This window comes from Nicotiana sylvestris, chromosome 3 (genome assembly GCF_000393655.2).
Source record: "Nicotiana sylvestris chromosome 3, ASM39365v2, whole genome shotgun sequence".
Lineage (NCBI taxonomy): Eukaryota > Viridiplantae > Streptophyta > Magnoliopsida > Solanales > Solanaceae > Nicotiana > Nicotiana sylvestris.
The window spans coordinates 168576275-168597481 of record NC_091059.1 but is presented as its reverse complement, the minus strand read 5'-3'; the positions used below and the strand labels follow the sequence as shown (position 1 = coordinate 168597481).

Below are 21207 nucleotides of genomic sequence, written 5' to 3'. Positions count from 1 at the left end.
TCAAATAGGGACTAACATTTCACTTTTTAAATAGGTAAAACATTTTCCTCCAATAGAGAAAGGATAATATTTTCCAAATTTTTTTTCAACCTTCCCCACCCTATTCTCCATCCCTATCAACCCATCCCAATACCCCAGCTACCCACATCTAACCCAACCCCTACTCTTTCCTTACCCCTACCCTCACGGCTAGAGGTGGCAAAATGGTTAAAAGAAAACAGTTATCCACACATATTATCCATCAAAAAATGGGTTGGATAATGAACCATATAAAAACGGGTCGAACATGGATATAGAATCATATTATCCACTAAGAAAATGGTTAGCCAAATGGATAACTAATGTGTTTACCTTTTACATTTGTAAAGCCTTAAATTGGAGTTCCTTAAGTTCGGAAGACTAGGAATTCTCTCATAAGTGATCATATTTAAGAAGCCATGGATATCCATATTATCCGCCGGATAAACCCGTTTCTATCTGTCTCAAATACGGATCGAGTCGGATAATTTATCCGTTTTTTTTTTAAAATTACCCGTTTTAGCCCGCTCATATCCGACCCGACCCCGACCGTGTGTCACACCTACTCACGGCCAACCTCACCCCCTTCTAAATAGAAATATTATTGATAATACTTTCTTTTCGTGATATAAATAGAGTACTTTTTTAATTTCAACAAATGAGTATTTTCTTTTCATGAAGAAAAACAATATTTTCTTTTATTTCAGCACAATGAGTACTTTATTTTCATGTTGTAGAAAAAGCATTTTCTTTTTTTTTTTTTTTGTTATGGACCACAAATTTCAACGTTGTTTTTGTGTAAAAAGTAAAGCATTACATTAGTTCATTTGGTTTTGTGTGAGTTTTTAGAAGAATAATTAAATTCTTGAATTTGGAGGTGGAAGAGGCAGCACATGAAATATGGGGACTTGGGGGAAGGGGTTGAGGAGAGTAACATAAAAAAAATTCCTAAAAAATATTTTTTACTCTCCAACCAAACACTAGAAAATATTTTTCGGAAAAATTATTTTCATTCACCAACCAAAAAAAAGGCAGCTCGGTGCGCAAAGCTCCTGCTATGGAAAAATAAGTCATAAATCACTCATTTTCTATGAAAACATTTTCCTTCATACCAAACACGCCCTTACTCTTATAACATCATAGCGTATATCATAAACTAAAACAAACTGTTATTATTTCTAATTTTTTCATTTTTGTCTAGTTACTACTCCTTCCATTTCAATTTAGATGAGGTAGTTTGACTCGGCACAGAATTTAAGAAAAAAGAAGAAGATTTTTGAAACTTGTGGTCTTAAAAGCTTAAGGGGTAAAACCTTTGTGGGGCCATGACATTTATGTGGTTATAAAAACTTCTCATTAAGGGTGTGTTTGGTATAACGGAAATGTTTTCCGTGGAAAATATTTTCAAAGAAAATATTTTCTTGGAAAACAAGTAGTAATCTTATTCATTTTTCGGCGTTTGGTACGCAAATTAAGAAAAATGACTTCTCAAGAGTATTCATAAATAATTTAGATATAATAAACATGAAGCCATAAACTTTCAAACCAACAAATAAACTTTTGAACCGCTAAACTTTCAAAACCCGAAATTTCGAACCCGTAAACTTCCAAACACATAAACCTCCGAACTCATAATTTTGGAACTTATAAAATTTTGAACCTTTAAACCGATAAATAAAAAAATTAAAGCTGAAAAATATATTTAAAAATATTTTTTTTGGGAGGGGGGTTGACAGTAAAACGAAAAAAAACAAAAATTTAAATTACAAAAAAAAAAAGTAATTTTTTTCCGGGAGCGCGGGGGAGGGGGGAGTTGGGGTGGGTGGTGTAGAAAAATGAAAAAACAGAAATTTGAAATTGCCAAAAAAAAAATTAAGGTAAAAAAAATTATTCTTTTGCGGGGTGAGGGGGTGGGGTGGAGGGGTAGTAGGGTGGGTGGTAACGAAAAATCTGAAATTTGAAAAGAAAAAAAAAACTTTTTTGGAGAGAGGAGGTGGGGTGAGTTGGTGAGGGTGGGGAAGGTTGAGAAGAAGTTTTGGAAAATATTTTCCTTCTCTTGATAAGGAAAATGAGTTCATGAGTAAAATGTTTTCCAAAACATTTAAGCCAACCAAATATGAAAAAATTGGAAAATATTTTCCTTCATAGCAAACACACCAACAACAACATCCCAATATAATCCTACCAGTGGGGTCTGGGGAGGATAGTATGTACGCAGACCTTACCCCTACTCCGAGGGGCAGAGAGGTTGTTTCCAAGAGCAAACACACCCTAAGAGTAAAATGGATAAAATGAAGATTTTAAAGTTAAATTATTTCTAAATTTAGAAATGTTTTATTTATTTTGGTACTAAAAATGAAAATACCTCATCTAATTTGAAACGGGTGGAGTATTTAATATCAAGTAGTTTTTTTTATCTTGGAAAAATACATTATATATATATATATATATATATATATATATATATATATATATATATATATATATATATATCAGTATATAAAATACAAATATATAAATTCATACACTTGTGCAGCTACCTGATATAAATAATTTCGACCGATAACTAAAAATAATCTTTGCCCTTTTATCTTTTAACATAATTAAGATAGAGAGTAGAATCGCAAATAGTTTAAGATTTAACCCTAACAATAAAATAATAATCTGCTATAGTCAATTAAATAATATCAATAATTCAAATAACTTAACTCTTACATATAGGGGCAGAGCTAAAGGGAGGAAATGGTGTTCAATTGAATCCCTTTCACCATCATAAGGAAATATTCTAATATAGTGGTAAAGGTAGTTAAAAGTCATTTTAGATCACATTTTAAAATTCTAGTTGTGGCGCTTCAATATTTTTTTAATCTTTTATTTTGAATTTCCTCGTATAACTTTCTAGCTCCACAAATGCTTAAATATATATTCTATTTATATGTACTTTTTTCTTTTTAACGTATGCACATGGATAACTTACCCTTGTAAGGAGTTCAAACTAAACCACGAACTTCATGTTGCCTCGGTGTGGACATCTGGACAATAAACAATTTATCTACTAGTTCCTAACATGATATAATTCACTCAATATTCACTAGACGACAATAAAACCAAGATATAGGCCTACCCTTGAATAATTAATAAAATTTTAATTATAAAAAGCTTCTTATGAAACAAAGAGACACTACAATAATTTGCATAATTTAGGAAATATGAATTATGATTGATGGAGCTATGATTTCGCCCAAAACAACTTAGAAGAACTCGTACCGTCTGATGCAATCAAACCTCAGGAGTACGATAATATGTTACTATACCAAGAATTAACTAATTTGGAAGAAATTTTCTATAAATTATCGCCTTCTACCTTTTCCTAGGTAAAGCAATATCCTACATCCCATCTTCAAGGCTTTCAATGGTATAGTACATCATGCAATACGTGATAAATAGTGCCTAGTAACCTACAAGTACCCCAAATCAAATGTATGCTAACTCTTCTCATCAAAATCTCGACAACTTTTGAGCCACTTCCAACGTAAGGTTTTTGTCTATCCTCCTATTTGATGAAATTGAAACTTTAGGCAAGTGCTTTCTAAATACATGTGTTTCATGCATTCAGCGTGACAACGCTTCTAACCCCTAAAATCACTAAAAATATTGCAAAATTTACCAGCCTTCCACCAGCTTATAAGGACACCTAATAAGTCAATCCCTCCGCCACTGGCTTCATTTGAAGAGCCTGGCAACAGCTTATCAAGAGATGCCAGTACAAATGATGAAGTCTTGAGTCTGCATTTTTAAGGGTGCATCGGTCTCTTTGGATAAATCTAACTGTCCACAATTTCATATCCCACCAATGAAGAATTACCTCCACAAACACTAGCCTCAATCACACATGCAATCATTTCTGGGCCGTCGCCTCCAAATCAGACAAGATCTCATTCATCTCCTCAAAGTAAGGCCATTTTTCCTGGCTTTTCTTATCACTCTTGCTTTCCTGTTACAGAATAGCAAAAAACTGTTAAAAGTAGGCATCTTATCACTCGATTGAGGAAGAACTTCCAAACATTCAACAAGGTACGCGGTGAAAGGCGAATCTTCAACTAAAAGGAAATATACAAATATTCCATGTGTGTCTATTTTGTTTTTGCGGTCTCCATTTTTCCTACAATTCAAGAAATGGATAATCTTATTTCTCTCCTTTTTGTCCTAAGAGGTCACAACACACCATAACAAAAGGGTATCTATCCCTTTTTTCACTTCTATATCCGCAGAAAAATAAATAATGTGACATCCTTCAGGAAAAAATTGTTCTGAAAAGGATAGTCATTTAAAATGCATGGTTTTATGGTTTTATTGTGATATATTATTTCTCCCAATAAAGTTTGAGCATGCTAACCAACACTACCAAGTAAATATACACGCGCTCAAGGATGAAACAAAAAAGAAACACTCACCTCATACTTTTGAACTAGAGAAGCCCAGAGAGATTTACACTGCGCAGGACTTCGATTGACTTCAGTAGATAGTAAGTTTGAAGATATCTCTTCCCATAGTGCCATTCGTCCTCGAACAACTTGGAACCTGCTGTGGAGTTCCCCACGCAATTTTATCAATTTCTTTATCTCATCATGTTTCCATCTGTTCCTCTTCAAAGGCTTGGAAGATTTCATCATAGATTCTGGAAAGCCAGAATCAATTTGAATGCTCTCTTCTCTGGACGATTCCGATTCCTCCTGTGTCAAAGCACCAAAACTACCTTCTTGTAACTGAGCAAGTAGTTATGATGATACAAATGGCTTCAAAGAATCATCTAATAATACCTTGGTGGTAGAATATTCATCCCTCGAGTTTGAACTTGAAGTAGTTGCTCTGTCGTGTGTAAGTCTCTCAATATCCATATCATCACCTGTGTGACGTAAAAGTTAAGAAACGACATCAAATTTAGAGCATGCATTGGATGCATAAGATATAGTCATATCAGAAGACGAAAACCAACAAGCAATTTCCGATGCAAGATCTATCCACCCACTAATGAAATTATCTTCTCCAGAAAAGAAAATAAAGGACACTACTTTCATGATGCACAAGCATACTGCAAGCCAGCAACTGCACAATACACTTTAGACATTGAGAACATATAAGGATTCGATTGTGGAGAGCAGAAATCAAGCAATCAGGTTCTGGGGAAAACTTTTGCAGACCAAAAAGGCCAAAGTAGTATCACAGTGTGAGAGTGGTAGAACCAAATATCTCTTCCGTTTCACCCACTACAGTGCTTCTAAATATTGGAGCAACCCCTTTCAGCACTTGTTATGCACATGACAAATGCTAACACAACAAACTATAGTTAGTTGATAACCCGTAATTGCAGTACATGTGTGACCCTAACACACACACACACATATATATTGCTTAGTGATGTTCTAGTTCTACTCAAAATTATTATATACCCACATGAATAGCCAGCCCCACTGCCCTACCACCTAGGCTATTGGTCCATTTTGTGAATGTCAAAGCAATTACATTAAGAGGATCACAAGCATACCAACACCGAAGATGATTACTATGAATAGCATCTTATTAGATTAGAAAACCACGGAATGCATTGGAAAGAATTACTGAGAAAAATTCTTTCATTGTAAAGAAACATTAGAGGAACAAAACCTTCCACTTGCTCGGCTGCATCATCAATTGGATAGCCAGGGCCATGGCCTTCTTCTGCACGTGCCTCACTTGCCTGTTTTCCTTTCTGATCTTCATCCATTACATTCCTCAGTGCTGAAATTCCAAAACCAACATGTGATTTTCCAGAAAGTTTTCCATTGATTTCATCAGCCAGGACTCCTGCAGGATTTTCGAAGGCAATGGCAATAACCTCAGGTCTTTTACTACTGTACTTCCGGACCATTTTCCTTAGAACTTCAGACACAGTTCTTTCCATGTGCGGCAACGGGCAACTCAGCGGACAGCTTGACAATGCAGCATGTGCAGCTTTATGAAGCGCATCCAGAAGTTTCCCTTTGTCAAGCCACAAGCAGCGTGTGGTGATTCTTATTTTTCCTTTCAAAGCTTTCTCTGTCGCACCATCCGTGGATTGAGGACGTAATATTTCCATACTGCATTAGAGATATCTTACAAAGTTCAGTATCACAAAGTGGACAAGTATGTCATGCATCAGAAGCTTTAGAAGTTTACCTGACCACTATAATACCATCGGAAGCAATTCTTTGTCTCTCATCAATACAAAGTTCAGCAGCTGTACCAAATGCTTTGTCACCATCACTATACATCAACTGCCAAAAAAAAATTACTAGATCAGTGTCATGACTGCACATAACAGCTTAAACTAGCAAGCAAGATTAAAGACTGCAGTCTTTGTGTACACAATGAGAGAGTAACACCTGCAAATTCTCCTTCCCTAGGGAAATGAAACCATTGGATAGAACTTTTCTGTTCCTCAAATGGGAGACTCCAAGCATCTCTCCGTTCTTGATAACCTATTCACACACGGTTACAATAACAGAGGTCACTTTAAATAAACATTGAGAATGAACTGAGAAGGCTTGACAACAATGCTTAAAAAGCAAGCAATTCGACAAAATGATCCCCACTGCATATAGTTCCCAATGCTTGGAGCCCTTTTCTCCCCTTTATCCTTCTTCAAGTCTATATATTCATGTATTTTAGGAAAAATTAAAAATCACAAAAATAAATAGGTTTATACTTTTTGCATCCCTTAGTGAGAAGCTGGAAACTGAAATATGAGTGATAAAACAGAACTTGGTCAGCTTAGATCCAATTCAGTAAGAGAAAATCAGTCGAAATAGTTTAATCCTTTAATTAGAATCTTTAGACTTTAGGACCACAGGGTCACAGAAATGTTAATGGAGCAGAGAATTAATTACAACTGTTGAAACAGTTAGCTAAGTTCTAAGCCATTGTAACATATTGGATATCAGACAAACTTCCCTCAAACAGTATATCTAGCTTTGGTAAGATCTGTTCTCTGACAAGGGAGGTATAGTCTAGTGGAAAGGGCCATCAATCTCTAACCATGAGGTTGGGCTTCAGTTCACCAAGGAAGCAAATGGGAAAAGTCATTGTTTGGCTCCTGGGCAGGTGGGTCTGGGTTTGACGTTTACAGAATCTCAAAAAATAAGAAAATACATAAAATGAAAATCTGTCACATTCTGGGCCTAAACCAGTGAAGATATCCACTTCTGACCCAGACATCATTTCTAGCCAGAGATGAAGGGCACTATATGAATGGACTTTCAATCCGGATTTTCCGTGCAAGCCTACTGCCCAGCTCCAGCTGGAAAAGATAGAGGACACAAATGCAACATATTCAAGGTTTAGGTTGACCTCTAGAATAAAGATACAAGAGATGTTTCTCATCCATGATTGGCATCTACATCTAGAAGCTCACAAGTTAGCCAAGTGCCCCAAAAAGACATCAAGACCTGAATGTTGGAGTTTTGTGAAGTGATGCTGGAATTCAGAAATCTTAATCGAGCTTCCATAATTATGGGTGAACTGAAGAAGAAATATTAAACAAAAGAAAATGAACGAGTCAAGTAGCAGCATAGTGGGCATGTAGAAACAAAGCGAACTGGTTTTCATCAATTCATTATTGTTTTAGAAAGCAGGAGAATTGCAAATCTTGAGAAATCCAATGGCGAGCATACACCTCGAGCAAACTCCCAAAAAGACATGCTTCTATCATGACACTGTTTCCTAAAATAGTGAGAATACCATTATGGATAAATCTTCCCCTCATTGTCTCAAGAAGATATTCCTATAACACACCTCAAATCCAATGGCTACAGGTCTATACAATTTGAAGGTACTTGGAGAAATAAGCATTATCAATTAAACATCAAAACAAAACCAAACTACTTACAGCCGTGTGCCGAATTCCAGTTGATTTCCCCAATAATTCATGCTCTTTTAGGAATAAGAGCTCGCCATGGATTGGAAGAAAATGTTGTGGCTTCACAATCTTCAGCACTTCTTCCTTCAAACAAGAAATCCAACTTCAACATTGCAGCTTAGAACATTAAGCATGAGGTCGTAAAGAAGAATGGCAAGAAAATTGGTCAAAAAGATATAAGGAATCAGTATTGTCTCATGCTCAGGAAAATAATCTGAGAAACTGGTATTCTTAAAATTTGATACGATATCTAATGTCTTCCCCCTTCCTTTGTTATTCTAAAGCATAAAGATACATAAAAATGTAAATCATAACCCCCCCCCTACCCCTCCGCTTCTCTTCCACATATCTTTCATCCACGGACCAACAATGTAGAACTTCCAAATATAAGTCAACTTAAGAAACAGTACCCGCAGTGCGGTTCACTCACCCATTTACATCACTTACCCATCCCTCAGACCTTTTCCCTTTTCTAGTCACAATATGATGAAAAGAAACGCACATGATCTTGTAACCAAGTTTTTATTTCGCTTCTATTAAGTGGAAGCGAGAATGACGCCTAGATCGCCCTTTAAGATGGGTGATGAAAGGAAGTCAACTAAGATCTACCAGGTATATTTGTACTAGCTTCTACAAGCAAAAGAAATAACTCAAGATAAAGTCATGATTAAATGGGCCTCGAGAGATCAACAGAAAGAACCATTATCATAACAGTCAGTGTAATGCAGTATGCTTGAGATTAGAGAATTAACCCCCAAAAAAGGAAGCTTTACTCCCTAAAATATAAGAGTGCACTTAAAAGAAAACTTTACCAGCTCTTCACGATGAGCATGGCCGGATGTATGCAGCAGCTCATTCTTTCCCATCACTATTGTTGATCCAATATCTGATATACGGTTTAACATTTCCATCACCCGGGTCTCATTACCAGGAATCACCTATAAGAAAAATTGTGCAGCTGATTAAAGCAGTACAACAACATTATCAATTATTTATCTGCAAACTTAGACTTCCAAAGAACACCTCAAGGAATCTTTCTTTTGAATAGTTTCAAAAGTGCCCGAAAGCACAAACAAAATAAAGAAGATATGTTCCTAAGCATTCATCATATAAATAGGAAAAAGAAATTAGAGAAAAAAAGATATTCAAAGTTACCAAATATAGTTTACCCTAACTTGTGCATCAAATGAAACAGAAGGATACAAATCAAGTCAATATCCTTTCAATCCTCCTTACACAAATTTATCCCCAAAAGGACCATATTTTGCTCCTTTTTCCAAATGTTGATTTCACTTTTCCTATTTTTGTTTGGTATTGGAAGGAAACTCAGCAGCACAACATCATTTTCAAATGCAATAACATAGAGTTTGAAAGATCTCACCGACAACGAGGCCATGGGTTCAGACTAATGAAAACTCCAATACTTGATGTGAAAGATTTTGAGCATCCAATCCAAAACCCCAAGGTCATTGGTAGAGTAGTCTGAAACCTTTATAAATCTCTTTGGAAGCCCTAATACAACTCATGTGGACAACTATCTATCTCAATACCCTCAGACACGTGTAATCTGATTTTGGCGTCCAAAGTGTACCAGATTTACGAATATGAGAATGAACTTATAAAATGTTGGCTCTTATACATTATATAAAATAGTCTAAGCACCCAACCCAAGATCTTAAAGGCATGGTTTAAGTAGCCCAAGACCTTTATAAACCTCTTTGGAAATCCTTATATGATTCCATGTGTGCAGCAATCTATCTCAGTATTCTATCTACCAGAATATTTTAACCAACATATAGATGGGTGCAGAAAAAACGTTAGTGTGTATCTACATGCAATAATTCATATACCAGTGACAATTTACTGCATCAACTACCACTAATCCTAAGTTGTATTGGACTTATGATACTATTCAGCTCGCTAAGCAGGAAATTTATGGTTCACTTCATTTACAGTAAATGCTCTTTGCAAAGCTACTAATCAACAAAACCACGTCCTTTCATATGGCAGGGATTTTTCAAAAGCATATAAACTTCATTAAATGACAGGAAGCATAACATGGTGATGACAAAGCACAAAGAAGGGCTACCAGAGAGTTGCTACAAACACCAAGACTAAAATTCCTCAACTATTAGTACATGGGCTGCAAGGAAATAAAAAAGTTGGTAGAAGAAGAGTGAGAATAAGATTCTTCTCTTTAGGTGGGCATGCATGTATCAAATAGTCTCTTGTTGGAGTCAGAACTAGGGCATAAAAAGATTAAAGCTAATATGCCAAAGTCAAGACACGGATGATCTTAATTGATCAGATACATCTGATGAGAATAGGACTCCTAAGAACGAATTTGTCATGAACGAAAAATTCTCATTGCCTTGAGTTCTACAATACATTACCTTGGCTGAATACAAAACTATATCTTCTTTGTTTAATTTGAGTGAATGACTACTTCCATATGACGCAAGATTCAATGCAGCACGAGGTTCTGCCTGACACACCAGCAGACAAGGTTACATATTTTCTAATTGAAGCCTGAAAAGCTGGCAAACGCATCAACAATACTTACTTGAGAACCTGTTGTCACAATGAGTAAATCTTTTGGGGCATAAGCATCAATATCTTCCACCTTTACCTGAATTAGATGTGTGGGATGAAATTAGAATAAGACTAGTAGATTTACAAGGAAAAAATTTAGGAAAATAGGCATTGTTACATATTGAAAATATCCTTCCTTATATCACCAGATGCACTCCACAGATTGAACAATGATATCATACAAAAAATCTGAGTGATACTCCTCACTAAATAAATGTTCAAGGTGTTTTTGCTCCCTCTATCCTCCGACTCAATTGGGCAAGACATTAGGTCTAGGTTGTTCAACTTCAATCACAGTAGCAGATCCAAAGAGAAGACAAAATTTAACGATGTTGTATGATAAGGAATCTGAACCTCCATCTGCCATCCCCATCTCCACCCCAACCCCTGCCCCGGAAGATCAGAAAAGAAGAAAAAAGAAAAAAACAACCTCAACGTGTTCTTTTTCTCTCTCAAGGGCCTTTGGTGCTTGGCTAAAAAGTCATGTTGTTCTATTGACTGCCATGTTATGGTCATTTGTTATCACAAAGCCGCATACAATCTATTAAGCTATACCATCGAGGAGGTGAACCTGGACTAGAAGTATCTCTTAGGCCTTCAGATCACCAAAGTGTCCTATGCATATGATGTCAACAGATATAATTCAGGGGTGATGATGGAAACAAAGTCAATTTTGCCGCATAACAAATATTGCGATAAATTCCGCATCTCGCCTTAGACAATCAAATAAAAACTGAGTTATTTAATCCTCGCCTTATCTTTTAGCGATTTTACACAGCACTCCACCATTTATATTTTATATCATGGTTAACATTTACGACTATGGTATAGAAAAAAGATGCAAGTCGAAACTGGTACGCTTAACAGTCTTTGGACAATTAGGCATGTCACTTGGCATAATGTGTCATGTGGCATATCAGAGTCATTGCAAGCAGATAAAGTATGTCCTCCAGTCAAAAGAGACCTTGACAATTTAGGCCATTACCAGAGTTGATGGATCTATTGGTGCCTTTCCATCTTTCCATGCAGCGTCAAGATATGTCCTCAAGGACATGCCGACAAATACCTATTAAGCAATCATGTTATAATCTGAATCTGGAAAACAGGAAAAAATAATCTAAACAACACTATAATGTCATGAGAACGTATTCGAATGAGAGACTGCATACCAGCTTTCTGCCAGTCAAGTCAGCTGCAGCTTTCACACTGCCAAGACGATGAATATTTGATGCAAACTGAGTAGTGATAACCCTTCCTTTGGCAGCCGAAATGTGCCTCAGGAGCGAATCTGCAACTACAGTTTCACTTAGTGTCCTTCCAGGGGAAAGGACATTTGTCGAATCACTCATCATCTGAAACAAAATACCCATCAATAATTTCTTTTAGGTTGCTCCAATCAACAACATATCCTCCATGTTTTACCAGGCATGTAGTTGACTTTTTAGAATGAAAAGATATAACTAGAGGTGTATGCACATAAAGCAAATACGGTTATGGGATTGAGAGAAATTGGATATCAGCTCCTAGCCCCGTGGAAAAAAAACCAACACCATATCCAAAAAATATGTACATGTACGCAAACTTGAGAACAAGAGACTTTATCGAACACAAACATAGTAAAGAAAAACATAAACAATTGACGCATGAGAGACCAAGAGAGAAGATTGCAGCTCAAGAACCTAACAAGGGGTAAAAGTAACACTACATTTGAGGCAAGCAATGAGATGATTTACAATTGTGGAGCAAAGAGCTAGTACAATTAAGATAACATGGAGTACTATATGCATCACATGTTCAAAGTAAACGTACCAAAATATAAAACAAAAAGACATACTATTCACAGTTCAGAAAAGTTAACAACGATGAAATTGTGGTGTTAATCTAATTCAAGAGGAATTTTCAACACTTTTAGGCAAATCTGCATGTAAAGAGGGAGAGACTGAGCCCAAAGAGCAATGTGGGAAGGGGGGGAGGAGAGCACAGTGGGAGCATATACATCATAGCTATGCATGTATGCACTTAATAAGAGAACTAAGAAAAGCTCAACAATACTGCATAATTGCAGGATAGTTGTACATACAGCTGAATATTCAAAGGAAAAACAAAGGACTTCATAGGAGAGCATTTAAGGAGAAAATACAGATGTGCATGTACATTTCATCTGACTGAATAGCAGTTACAGTTTACTAGTAGAGGAAGCAAATAGTAAACCGACTCTTGCTGACCATACACTCTTCAAGCCCCTAAAATATATGATACAAATATATATATATATATATATATTTATTTATTTATTTAGCAACTGTTAGTTTCAAGTACCTTGGGTCGGTTATACAGGGGGATGGGAAGATTGACGAGGATGTCACACACCGTATAGGAGTTTGGTGGATGAAGTGGAGGTTAGCATTTGGAGTCCTGTGTGACAAGAAAGTGCCACTGATTCTCAAAGGTAAATTTTATAGAGCGGTGGTTAGACCGGCCATGTTGTACGGGGCTGAGTACTGGCCAATTAAGAACTCACATATTTAGAAGATGAAAGCAGTTGAAATGAGTATGTTGAGGTGGATGTGCAGGCTCACTAAGATAGATAAGATTAGGAATGAAGATATTCGAAAAAAAGTGGGTGTGGCCCCATGGATGACAAGCTGCGGGAAGCAAGTGGTTAATGTTGAGTTCACTTCACACTACTCTTTCATTCCTCTTAGTGCAGGACTTTATCTACTGGTTATTGTTTTGCTTTTCATCTATTTTCTGTTTCTGGTGTTGTTGTTCTTTGTTCTATGGTTTCTATTGATGGTACTGATATATTGCCTCTTTTCGTCTTCTTGAGCCGAAGGTCTTTCGAAAACAGCCTCTCTACCCCTTCGGGTTAGCGGTAAGGTCTGCGTACACACTACCCTCCCCAGACCCCACTAGTGGGATTTCACTGGGTCGTTGTTGTTGTATTTAGCAACTGTTAACTCTTTCAATAGTACCCCACTATATCGAATGTAATCTAACATTACACATTATTTCAATAGATTGAACAGAGTCATTCTAAAAGTAGTAAGTTTAATTGAAAAAAGTAAATTCCACAATAAGATACTACCATACCAAAGTAACCCCCTCTTTTGACAGTTCCTCAAGGCCCTCGCGATCAAAAACCTTTCCATCAAGTGGTGACTCATCTATCTGTCAAATACAGAATACTCATAATCCTAAGATAAAGATTATAAATCTTAATAGTTTCAGATAACTTATAACGAGGATGCAGAATGCAATACCTTCCAGTCACCTGTATGGAGGATGGTACCATCGGAACAACGTAGAACTATCCCACTACAATCTGGAATAGAATGAGTAACCGTTATAGGTTCTACCTCAAACGGCCCAGCAGTAAATTTCCTTCTTGTTTTAAATACCTTAAGCCTAGATGGAACAAATATCCCAAATTCTTTCAGTCGCTTCTTAATCAGCTGCTTGCAAGAAAAACAGATACTTAGTTCAACAGATATTGATATGTAACACTGTTGAAAAGTTTAAAGCAAAAGGAACATGATGCTCTAAGAAATAAGTATCCAATGGTAGGTATTGGTGTCTCAAATCATGTATTACATGGGTATCGGATTATACTCCAACAAAATTAAAAAAGCCTTGCAGCCAGTTTGATAGTTTTAGTAACCACTTGACCTTGTTTCCTAATAGCAAAAATGAAGAGAACAAGGCACCCACACTAATAGAAAGGAGAAAAGAAAAAGCAGAAAAAAGAAAAGAGAAAAAAAAATTCCAAATGGAGATAGGAAGGCTGAAGAAAGAAAAAAACAGAGCAACAGGTAGAGAAAGAGATAAGAGGGATCAAGGATAATAAATAGAATAGATGAGAAGGCAGTTTCACTTTATCCTATTTGATGAAGATAACAATGAAAAGACAGAAGGTGCAAGATTGAAGAGAAGAAAATCAAGTAATTTCAGATTCTCCTTTCTTGGTAGGAGATACAAGAAGAAAGACTTACGTTCCATTACTGGATCTAAAGGATAAACAGACTTAGTATGATTTCACCTATTTGGTTCTCAAGGACAGAATTTCAACTTTGACTTAAGATGTCTCCTTTCCTTATCTTGAATAAGGCTGACTTTGTTTTATGGCTTTAGTCTTCAAATTACCACATATCCCTAGTGAACACAGGAAATGCTTACAAGCAATCAAAGAACTCATAGGATCGTAACGAACCTCCATTGTGAACGATGATGCGAAAATTGGTGTGTGAGAATCCAGAGCAGGAATTACCTGTTTGGATAACACTGTTAATGCAAAACAAATAGTGCAAAAAGCATGCAAGCATATTTGCTTAATTCGAAAAGCATGCAAGCATATTTGAACATTAAACAAGAGGAACTGGAGTGCCCAGAAATATATTCCGTGCATCAGCAAAAGCTAATTCCAATAAAGGGGAGACAATCAATAAAGAGGCATGGGGCAATGAAGAATTAAAGATGCAATTTTTTACTAAACCTATCAAAGAAAGGGCCTTCTTAGAAGCACAAGAACTCTAGGTAGCAGGAAAATTTTTATGACACAGACTAGTCACTTAGAAATATTAGAAGTATGATCTCTTTAACTTAGATCTTGCGGGTGAGTTCATTGTCCCTCATATTAGAGAATGATCTGCTTTGTACTTGGATTCCCAATTATCCACTGACACATCTACGCAAATATATCCAGTCCACCAGTACATATAAGAAACTGAATAGCTTAGAATAGAAACTTTACCCATGGCAACGCACCAATGTGGTCTTCATGTCCATGGGTTATAACAACAGCTTCAATTTTGTGGCTCCATTTCTTTATGAATGTTGTGTCAGGAATAATCTTCTGGACACCAAGGTCTTCATAGCTGAGTTGGACATCCAACAAGATCCCAAGTCAGTCCATGACAAAGAAATAAGGATAAGGTAACTAAAATTCAAAGTCGAAAGCAGCTAGCCCCATTTAAGGAAATAAATTCTTTGAACGGATTATCCTCATAGGAACTATTAACTTAAACATAAAAGTATAGAGGATCTTTCAGTAGGAAATGATGACGGATCCTCTGGACCTCCACCATCAGATTAATGACTAAAGCAGAAAGTGCAATCAACGAAGACTCATTAAAGGATGATTCCACATAATTTTCTACACAGCAATATCAAAATAGATTGTTAAAAAGTTGCATGAAAGACCACTTTGTAACACCTACCCTGGGAACATTATTCCAGCATCAATGAGAATATAACGATCATAATTTCCAACAAGCATGCAATTCATCCCAATTTCTCCCAGACCACCAATAGGAAGAATACGTAAAGGTGGGCCGTCAGCCCCTTCATAGAAGTGCTCCATCCTTCGCTGGACAGAATCGTCAATGCTTCTTCCAGCGCCCTCAGTTTTTGCAGGTCTTCTACGAGGACCTTTTGATCCACGCACACCTGAAAGGGCATCAAATTCCAACCATAAACAGAACAAATAACTTTTAACGAAGTTCTGCTCAACAACACCTTACCAAAAAAGCAAAGTTCTGCAAATTGGATTTACATCAATGCTGGTAATATGTAAGAACACAATGTACTCACAGGTAATGCAAGAAAAGGTACAATATCGATATATGTTTGTAACTGTAAGGAGAACATATATCCAACTACAGCTGTAAATGACTAGAGGATATTCGGTGAAAAATAAATTAATTGTCTCATTTGTCTTGACAACAAAAACGAAAAATTTAAACTCAAATAATAAGAACAGCAACCAGTAATTGGAACCAATTTGTATCTAATACTCAAAACAATCTCACAAAGCAGGACTTTAGTATTTTTCATTACTTCAACTCAGAAATAAACCAAAAAAGGGGAAGGAGGCAATGCAAGAAAGCCACGTACCTATAGTAGAAGAGGAAGGAGTATAGCAAGAAATGTAACGCTTGCTAGGGTTTAACTGATGGCATAGTTTGTACGGACATAGTGAAATAGCGCTGAAAGCGGCCATGTGAACAAATAGTACTACTCCGTAACTATTAGAGTAACTCCCGAGTAAGCATATAAATGGCTGACAGAGAAAGCTATGAAGGAATTCGAGAGCTTATTCTGCTAAAGGTTTAATGGAGAGATAAAGGGGGAGAAGAGGATTTTGTTAGCTCACACTAAAGAATTGAATGTGACCGTAAAAATATCTTTCTTATCGTTTTGGCCTCTCCTATTCCAGGCGACAAAGATTAGAGGGATGATGGAATGCACGTGCCTACGCTATAGTACAATGGTACTTTTTATTTACTTGAGAGGAAAAAAAACAAGTAAATGCATATGTAATTAATTATTGTTTGTCTATCCGAGAGAGATTTGGTTTTTTGTTTTCTTCTATACAATTTGTAACAGGTGAAGATCATTCCGGGGTAGTTTGGTACGCGGACTAAATTATCTTAAATCCCTGGACTAGTGAGATAATATAATCCGAAGTTTGATGGGATAAGGTGAGATAAGGTGGGATATCATGTACTCTTCGGTCCACAATAAGTGATCATTTTACCTTTGGCATAGACTCATAGAGAAAAAAATATGTATTTACTAAATTAACCTTAATTAATTGTTACCTTGACGCATTGGAATATGTAAATAAGGGCAAATTTTGAAAAAATAAAATTAATCCTTTCTTGATTATGTAAATAAATATTTATTTTGGACCAAAATAAAAAGGTAAATTGGTCGCTTATTGTGGACCAGAGTAAGTATTAAGAATGAGATTAAATGTATACCATGTTAAATTTATACCATCAACCAAATATGATATAAATTTAATCTCACATATTATCCCACCTTATACCGCGTACCAAACGACTTCATTAACAACTAATGAATTATTATCTCCAAAATAACCAATAACATGACATTCTATTGAACTACAATACAATAACAATAACATACCAAGTGTGATATCACAAGTGAGGTCCGGAAAGGGTAAGATATTGGCAGACCTTGCCCATATTCTTGTGTGAGATAAAGATTGAATTGCAATACCCAGATACTAATTATCCCATATTCTTGTGTGAGATAAAGATTGAATTGCAATACCCAGATACTAATTATCCAACTTCAGAGAAAATAAAAGGAGCATAGTAGAATTTTCATCTCTTTTTTTCGTTCTGCTTCATAGTAGTATTAAAATTGGAATATCCATTAACCTTCTTACCAATTACAACAAGCTGGACTACAATTTGGTTAAAAGAACTGGTTACAAAAGAAAAAGCATTTACGTGCCTACAAAACTTGTATTGGTAGTGAGCTCGTTATGATCAATTCCTACTTCAGATACATCTAATAAAACACCATAAAGCTAAGAATGCCTAAACTACAAAATGCTGAAATGCTGTGAATTGTACTCCATCCATTACAATCAAAGCATTCCTGAGGATGACATTATTATGACGAGGCCAAAGAGTAACCATTTGCTCGCAGGAGTTCCGCGTTATCCTTCTCTTAGGATGCAGTTGACAAATCCCTAACACATACAAGCCCTAATGAATAACACTCTTTTGCCATCAGCGGAAGAATACTCTTGAGCAGATTATATAGTATACTGCTATAAGATCCCCCAGTTTCTGTCGGACATCCTTTCGTCCTAAATGGCTTGACAAGACCTATTTGCTTGCAGAATGGTCAGTGCCAGAAGCATGCTTGCGATTCAGGTAGCGGATGACGGCATCTTCAGTCCTGTATGGTGCACATAAAGTAGGTTAGATGATCTGAAAAGTAACCGAATGTAGGTTAACTTAGACAGATCAATCAGAAAGGTTCAATGTTCAAACAAAAGCATATACTATCATAATGATGGATAAATGGAAATCATGTTTTAGCCCGCTGCATTCTGATTACAAAATCCTCCCAAGGTTAGATCAAAGATGTTCACAGCAACAAAGTACCATGATAACCATCTATTTTTCCTTTTGAAAGATAGAGTATTGAACACAGAGAAGTTTATACACAACTAGCATGAAGTATGATATTTAGGAAAGAAGTTTACCAAGACTGATTGTAGAATTCAGAACGTCGCTCCATTTCTGCATCACGGCCAGAATCTCCAGAAACAAGCTTAAGATCTCTGGCTTGAGACGCAACTAATGCATTAATAAAATCGGCAGGTGACTGACTAAATCCAAGAAAAAAAGCTCGCCTTCTTTGATGTTCATGGATTTTCTTTATAGCAGTAGAAATAGCTTCATCACATGCATCAATCTCCTTGTTCTTCTCTAAACTAGATAAGAAAGTGGACATTTCCTTCTGCAATGTGAAGGGAACATCAACCAGTACATCATAACAAGTGTTACCAGCTGGGCTACTTCCAGATAGCTTAATCCTGTGCTCCAAATGAATAGGTTGAGGGGCAGTCAGATGCGGATTAATCTTTTGGGAAACCAGGGAAAATTTCAATTTTTCTTCTCCAAAAACCTTCCTGAGAGGCGGATCACAAGTGAACGAGGAGGTGTCATCGGATATCTGTAGCTTCCTACTTTTTACATAGTACCAGAGAGCAGCTAAAACTCTCGCTCGTGTCCCAACCTCAATACCAAGAACCTCTTGCAAAGCAGGCGAAAGTTTAAATTTCTCAGGCATATAATTCATTTCCAGTCTGATGATTGCTGTAAAATCCTTATCCCCTTTCCTCTTAATCTCAAAACCATCATGATGCACTGGTGCTCGAGAGCTATCCCACAAGATTACATGGTTATCAGGATATAGACTCTGATCCAAGTAAACAGTAATTTTCTTAAAGAAAGATGAAAACTTGGGGTAAGAAACACCCGATTTCTGCTCCATTTCAGACGCAGGACGATCCGGCCCATCCCCCAAGATCCTCCCGAAAATCTTAATAGACCAAGAAGGTGGCTCAGCAGTTTTGCTCTTGGAATCAGCTGGTGGTGTCTGATTTGTGGAAGTGTTGAATACATAAATCCTGAGGGTCTTTTGGACATGCGGAGGATCCTTAAGGGATTCCAACATGTCGATCTTCTTTCTACAAAGAGCAGCATCTACACGAGCCTCGAGTTCAAGCAACTGAGAGTAAAGCACAGACTCGGGCAAATTCGCAGCCACTTTATCAGGTATACACTTATCAGAGACTTTACGCTTTTTTCTACGCACAGCAGGGGTTAATTCCATAGTCTTTAAAGGTGAAGCAGTTGCTTGGCCATGACCAGAGGAACCAGCAGCACGAGAAGTCGGTCTCTGGAGCACTTTTCTAGTACCCCCAGTAGTATTGGGTGTGGAAGTAGCAGGGGATGAGACACCAATATTGGTATTAACCCCTGAAGTGATGAAATGGCTAAAGGCCTGAGCTTGGCCTTGGAATTGAGCATGAGAACGTTGAGATTGTGGTTCGGATAATTGAAAATGGCCAGGGAACTGTGACGCACGCTGTGCGTGTGACTGAGAGAAAAGATGTGGTGCTGGTTGATTATGGTTCATGGGCATAGATTGAGGTATTTGCATTGGCCCTGAATTTCCTAAACCAACATTCCTAACTGTGTTGTTATTATTCATAGGAAAATTCTAATTAAGAAAAGCTACAAAGCAGAATGTGAAATCCTATACTCGTCTGCAAAATTAGGGTTCCTTTTTCAAGTTTAACAAAAAAAAAATCTTTTTGAACAATTACAGCTAACACAAAAGGAAGGAGGAACCTGAAAAGGATTTCACCGGAAAAAGAGTGAGGTTGCCGGCGAAAGAGACGGAAAGGAACAAGTTCGCCGCCGATGGAGTGGTAACCGGTGGTCGTTCAAATGCTTTAGCCCAAGTGCAGCTCGACTATTTTTCCAAAAAGCTATTGGAAATTGGCAGGCCCATATCTATTAACTAACATTTGAGTGTAAAAAATTTAACGGATCACACTATTTGGTCGCCTCATTTAACTTATACCTATTTTTTTTAAAATTCTAACTTGTACCCACTTTTTAAATAACTTCAGTCTCTTTTCTCCTCCTCCTTCTCCTCCTCCGTTTTGTTCTTCAAGTTACAAAACAAACTGGTATTTATCTCCAGAAGCAACGCTGCTTTAGTTATAAGGTCAATTTTTTCTAATTGAACAATTCGGCAGTTGTACTTCTGCTCCAAATTTACAGTAAATTAGTCTTAGGAAAAAGTTTAAGTTACCAGTAGGATGAGCTGTAAAATTTTGGAGTTTTTGTATGTTTATTCGTGTTTGAACTGAGAAGATATACACTATTTTTCTTAAAAAATCACTGCTAATTGTGGTGCTTCAGCTCTAGAGCTGAAGTTCGCCAATTACAAAACAAAAACTTCGGCTCTAGAGCTTAAGTTCGCCGGTTACAAAAACAAAAACAACAAAAACTTCGCCAATTAAAAAACAAAAAACTTCAACTCTAAAGCTGAACTTCAGGCTCGGCTACTAGAATGCTGAAGTTTTGTGTGATTGTCTTTGTTACTTCAGCCCCGCATGCTGAAGTTATGAGAAAAAGTGAGTACGCTTGCAATTTTTTTGCAAAACGGACACAGGTTAAAACGTGACACAAAAAGCGGGTATAGATGCAAATGCTCCCATTTGAGTTGACGAGAATTTATTTGTGTGTTGGGGGCCCAACAGAACCCAATAATTCCTTTTAAAGGTTTACATTTTTAATAATGAAAGAATTATAATATTTAAA

The 21207-nt window shown here is 36.7% G+C and overlaps 2 protein-coding genes across 3 annotated transcripts; both read right to left on the bottom strand.

The window, feature by feature from the left end:
* Positions 1 to 3338: 3338 nt before the first annotated feature.
* Positions 3339 to 16714, bottom strand: LOC104224837 (ribonuclease J). 2 transcript variants are annotated; one of them, XM_070171159.1, is made up of 18 exons: positions 16436 to 16714; positions 15760 to 15988; positions 15294 to 15417; positions 14754 to 14810; positions 13807 to 13998; positions 13637 to 13714; positions 11713 to 11895; positions 11529 to 11609; positions 10515 to 10580; positions 10345 to 10437; positions 8764 to 8889; positions 7922 to 8035; positions 6420 to 6515; positions 6214 to 6311; positions 5683 to 6134; positions 4839 to 4924; positions 4473 to 4751; positions 3339 to 4012 (listed from the first exon to the last, which is right to left on the bottom strand). In XM_070171159.1, the coding sequence occupies exons 1-18, from the start codon at positions 16539 to 16541 to the stop codon at positions 3917 to 3919; spliced, it is 2556 nt and encodes an 851-aa protein (XP_070027260.1). In that variant the 5' UTR covers positions 16542 to 16714; the 3' UTR covers positions 3339 to 3916. The 2 variants fall into 2 exon arrangements, with proteins under 2 accessions (XP_070027260.1, XP_070027261.1); XM_070171160.1 differs by lacking the exon at positions 16436 to 16714 and having other exon boundaries at positions 15308 to 15417; positions 15760 to 15898.
* A 948-nt stretch (positions 16715 to 17662) lies between these two features.
* LOC104224838 (SWI/SNF complex component SNF12 homolog) lies at positions 17663 to 20357 on the bottom strand. The gene is made up of 2 exons (XM_009776547.2): positions 18570 to 20357; positions 17663 to 18259 (listed from the first exon to the last, which is right to left on the bottom strand). The coding sequence occupies exons 1-2, from the start codon at positions 20084 to 20086 to the stop codon at positions 18187 to 18189; spliced, it is 1590 nt and encodes a 529-aa protein (XP_009774849.1). The 5' UTR covers positions 20087 to 20357; the 3' UTR covers positions 17663 to 18186.
* Positions 20358 to 21207: the final 850 nt, after the last annotated feature.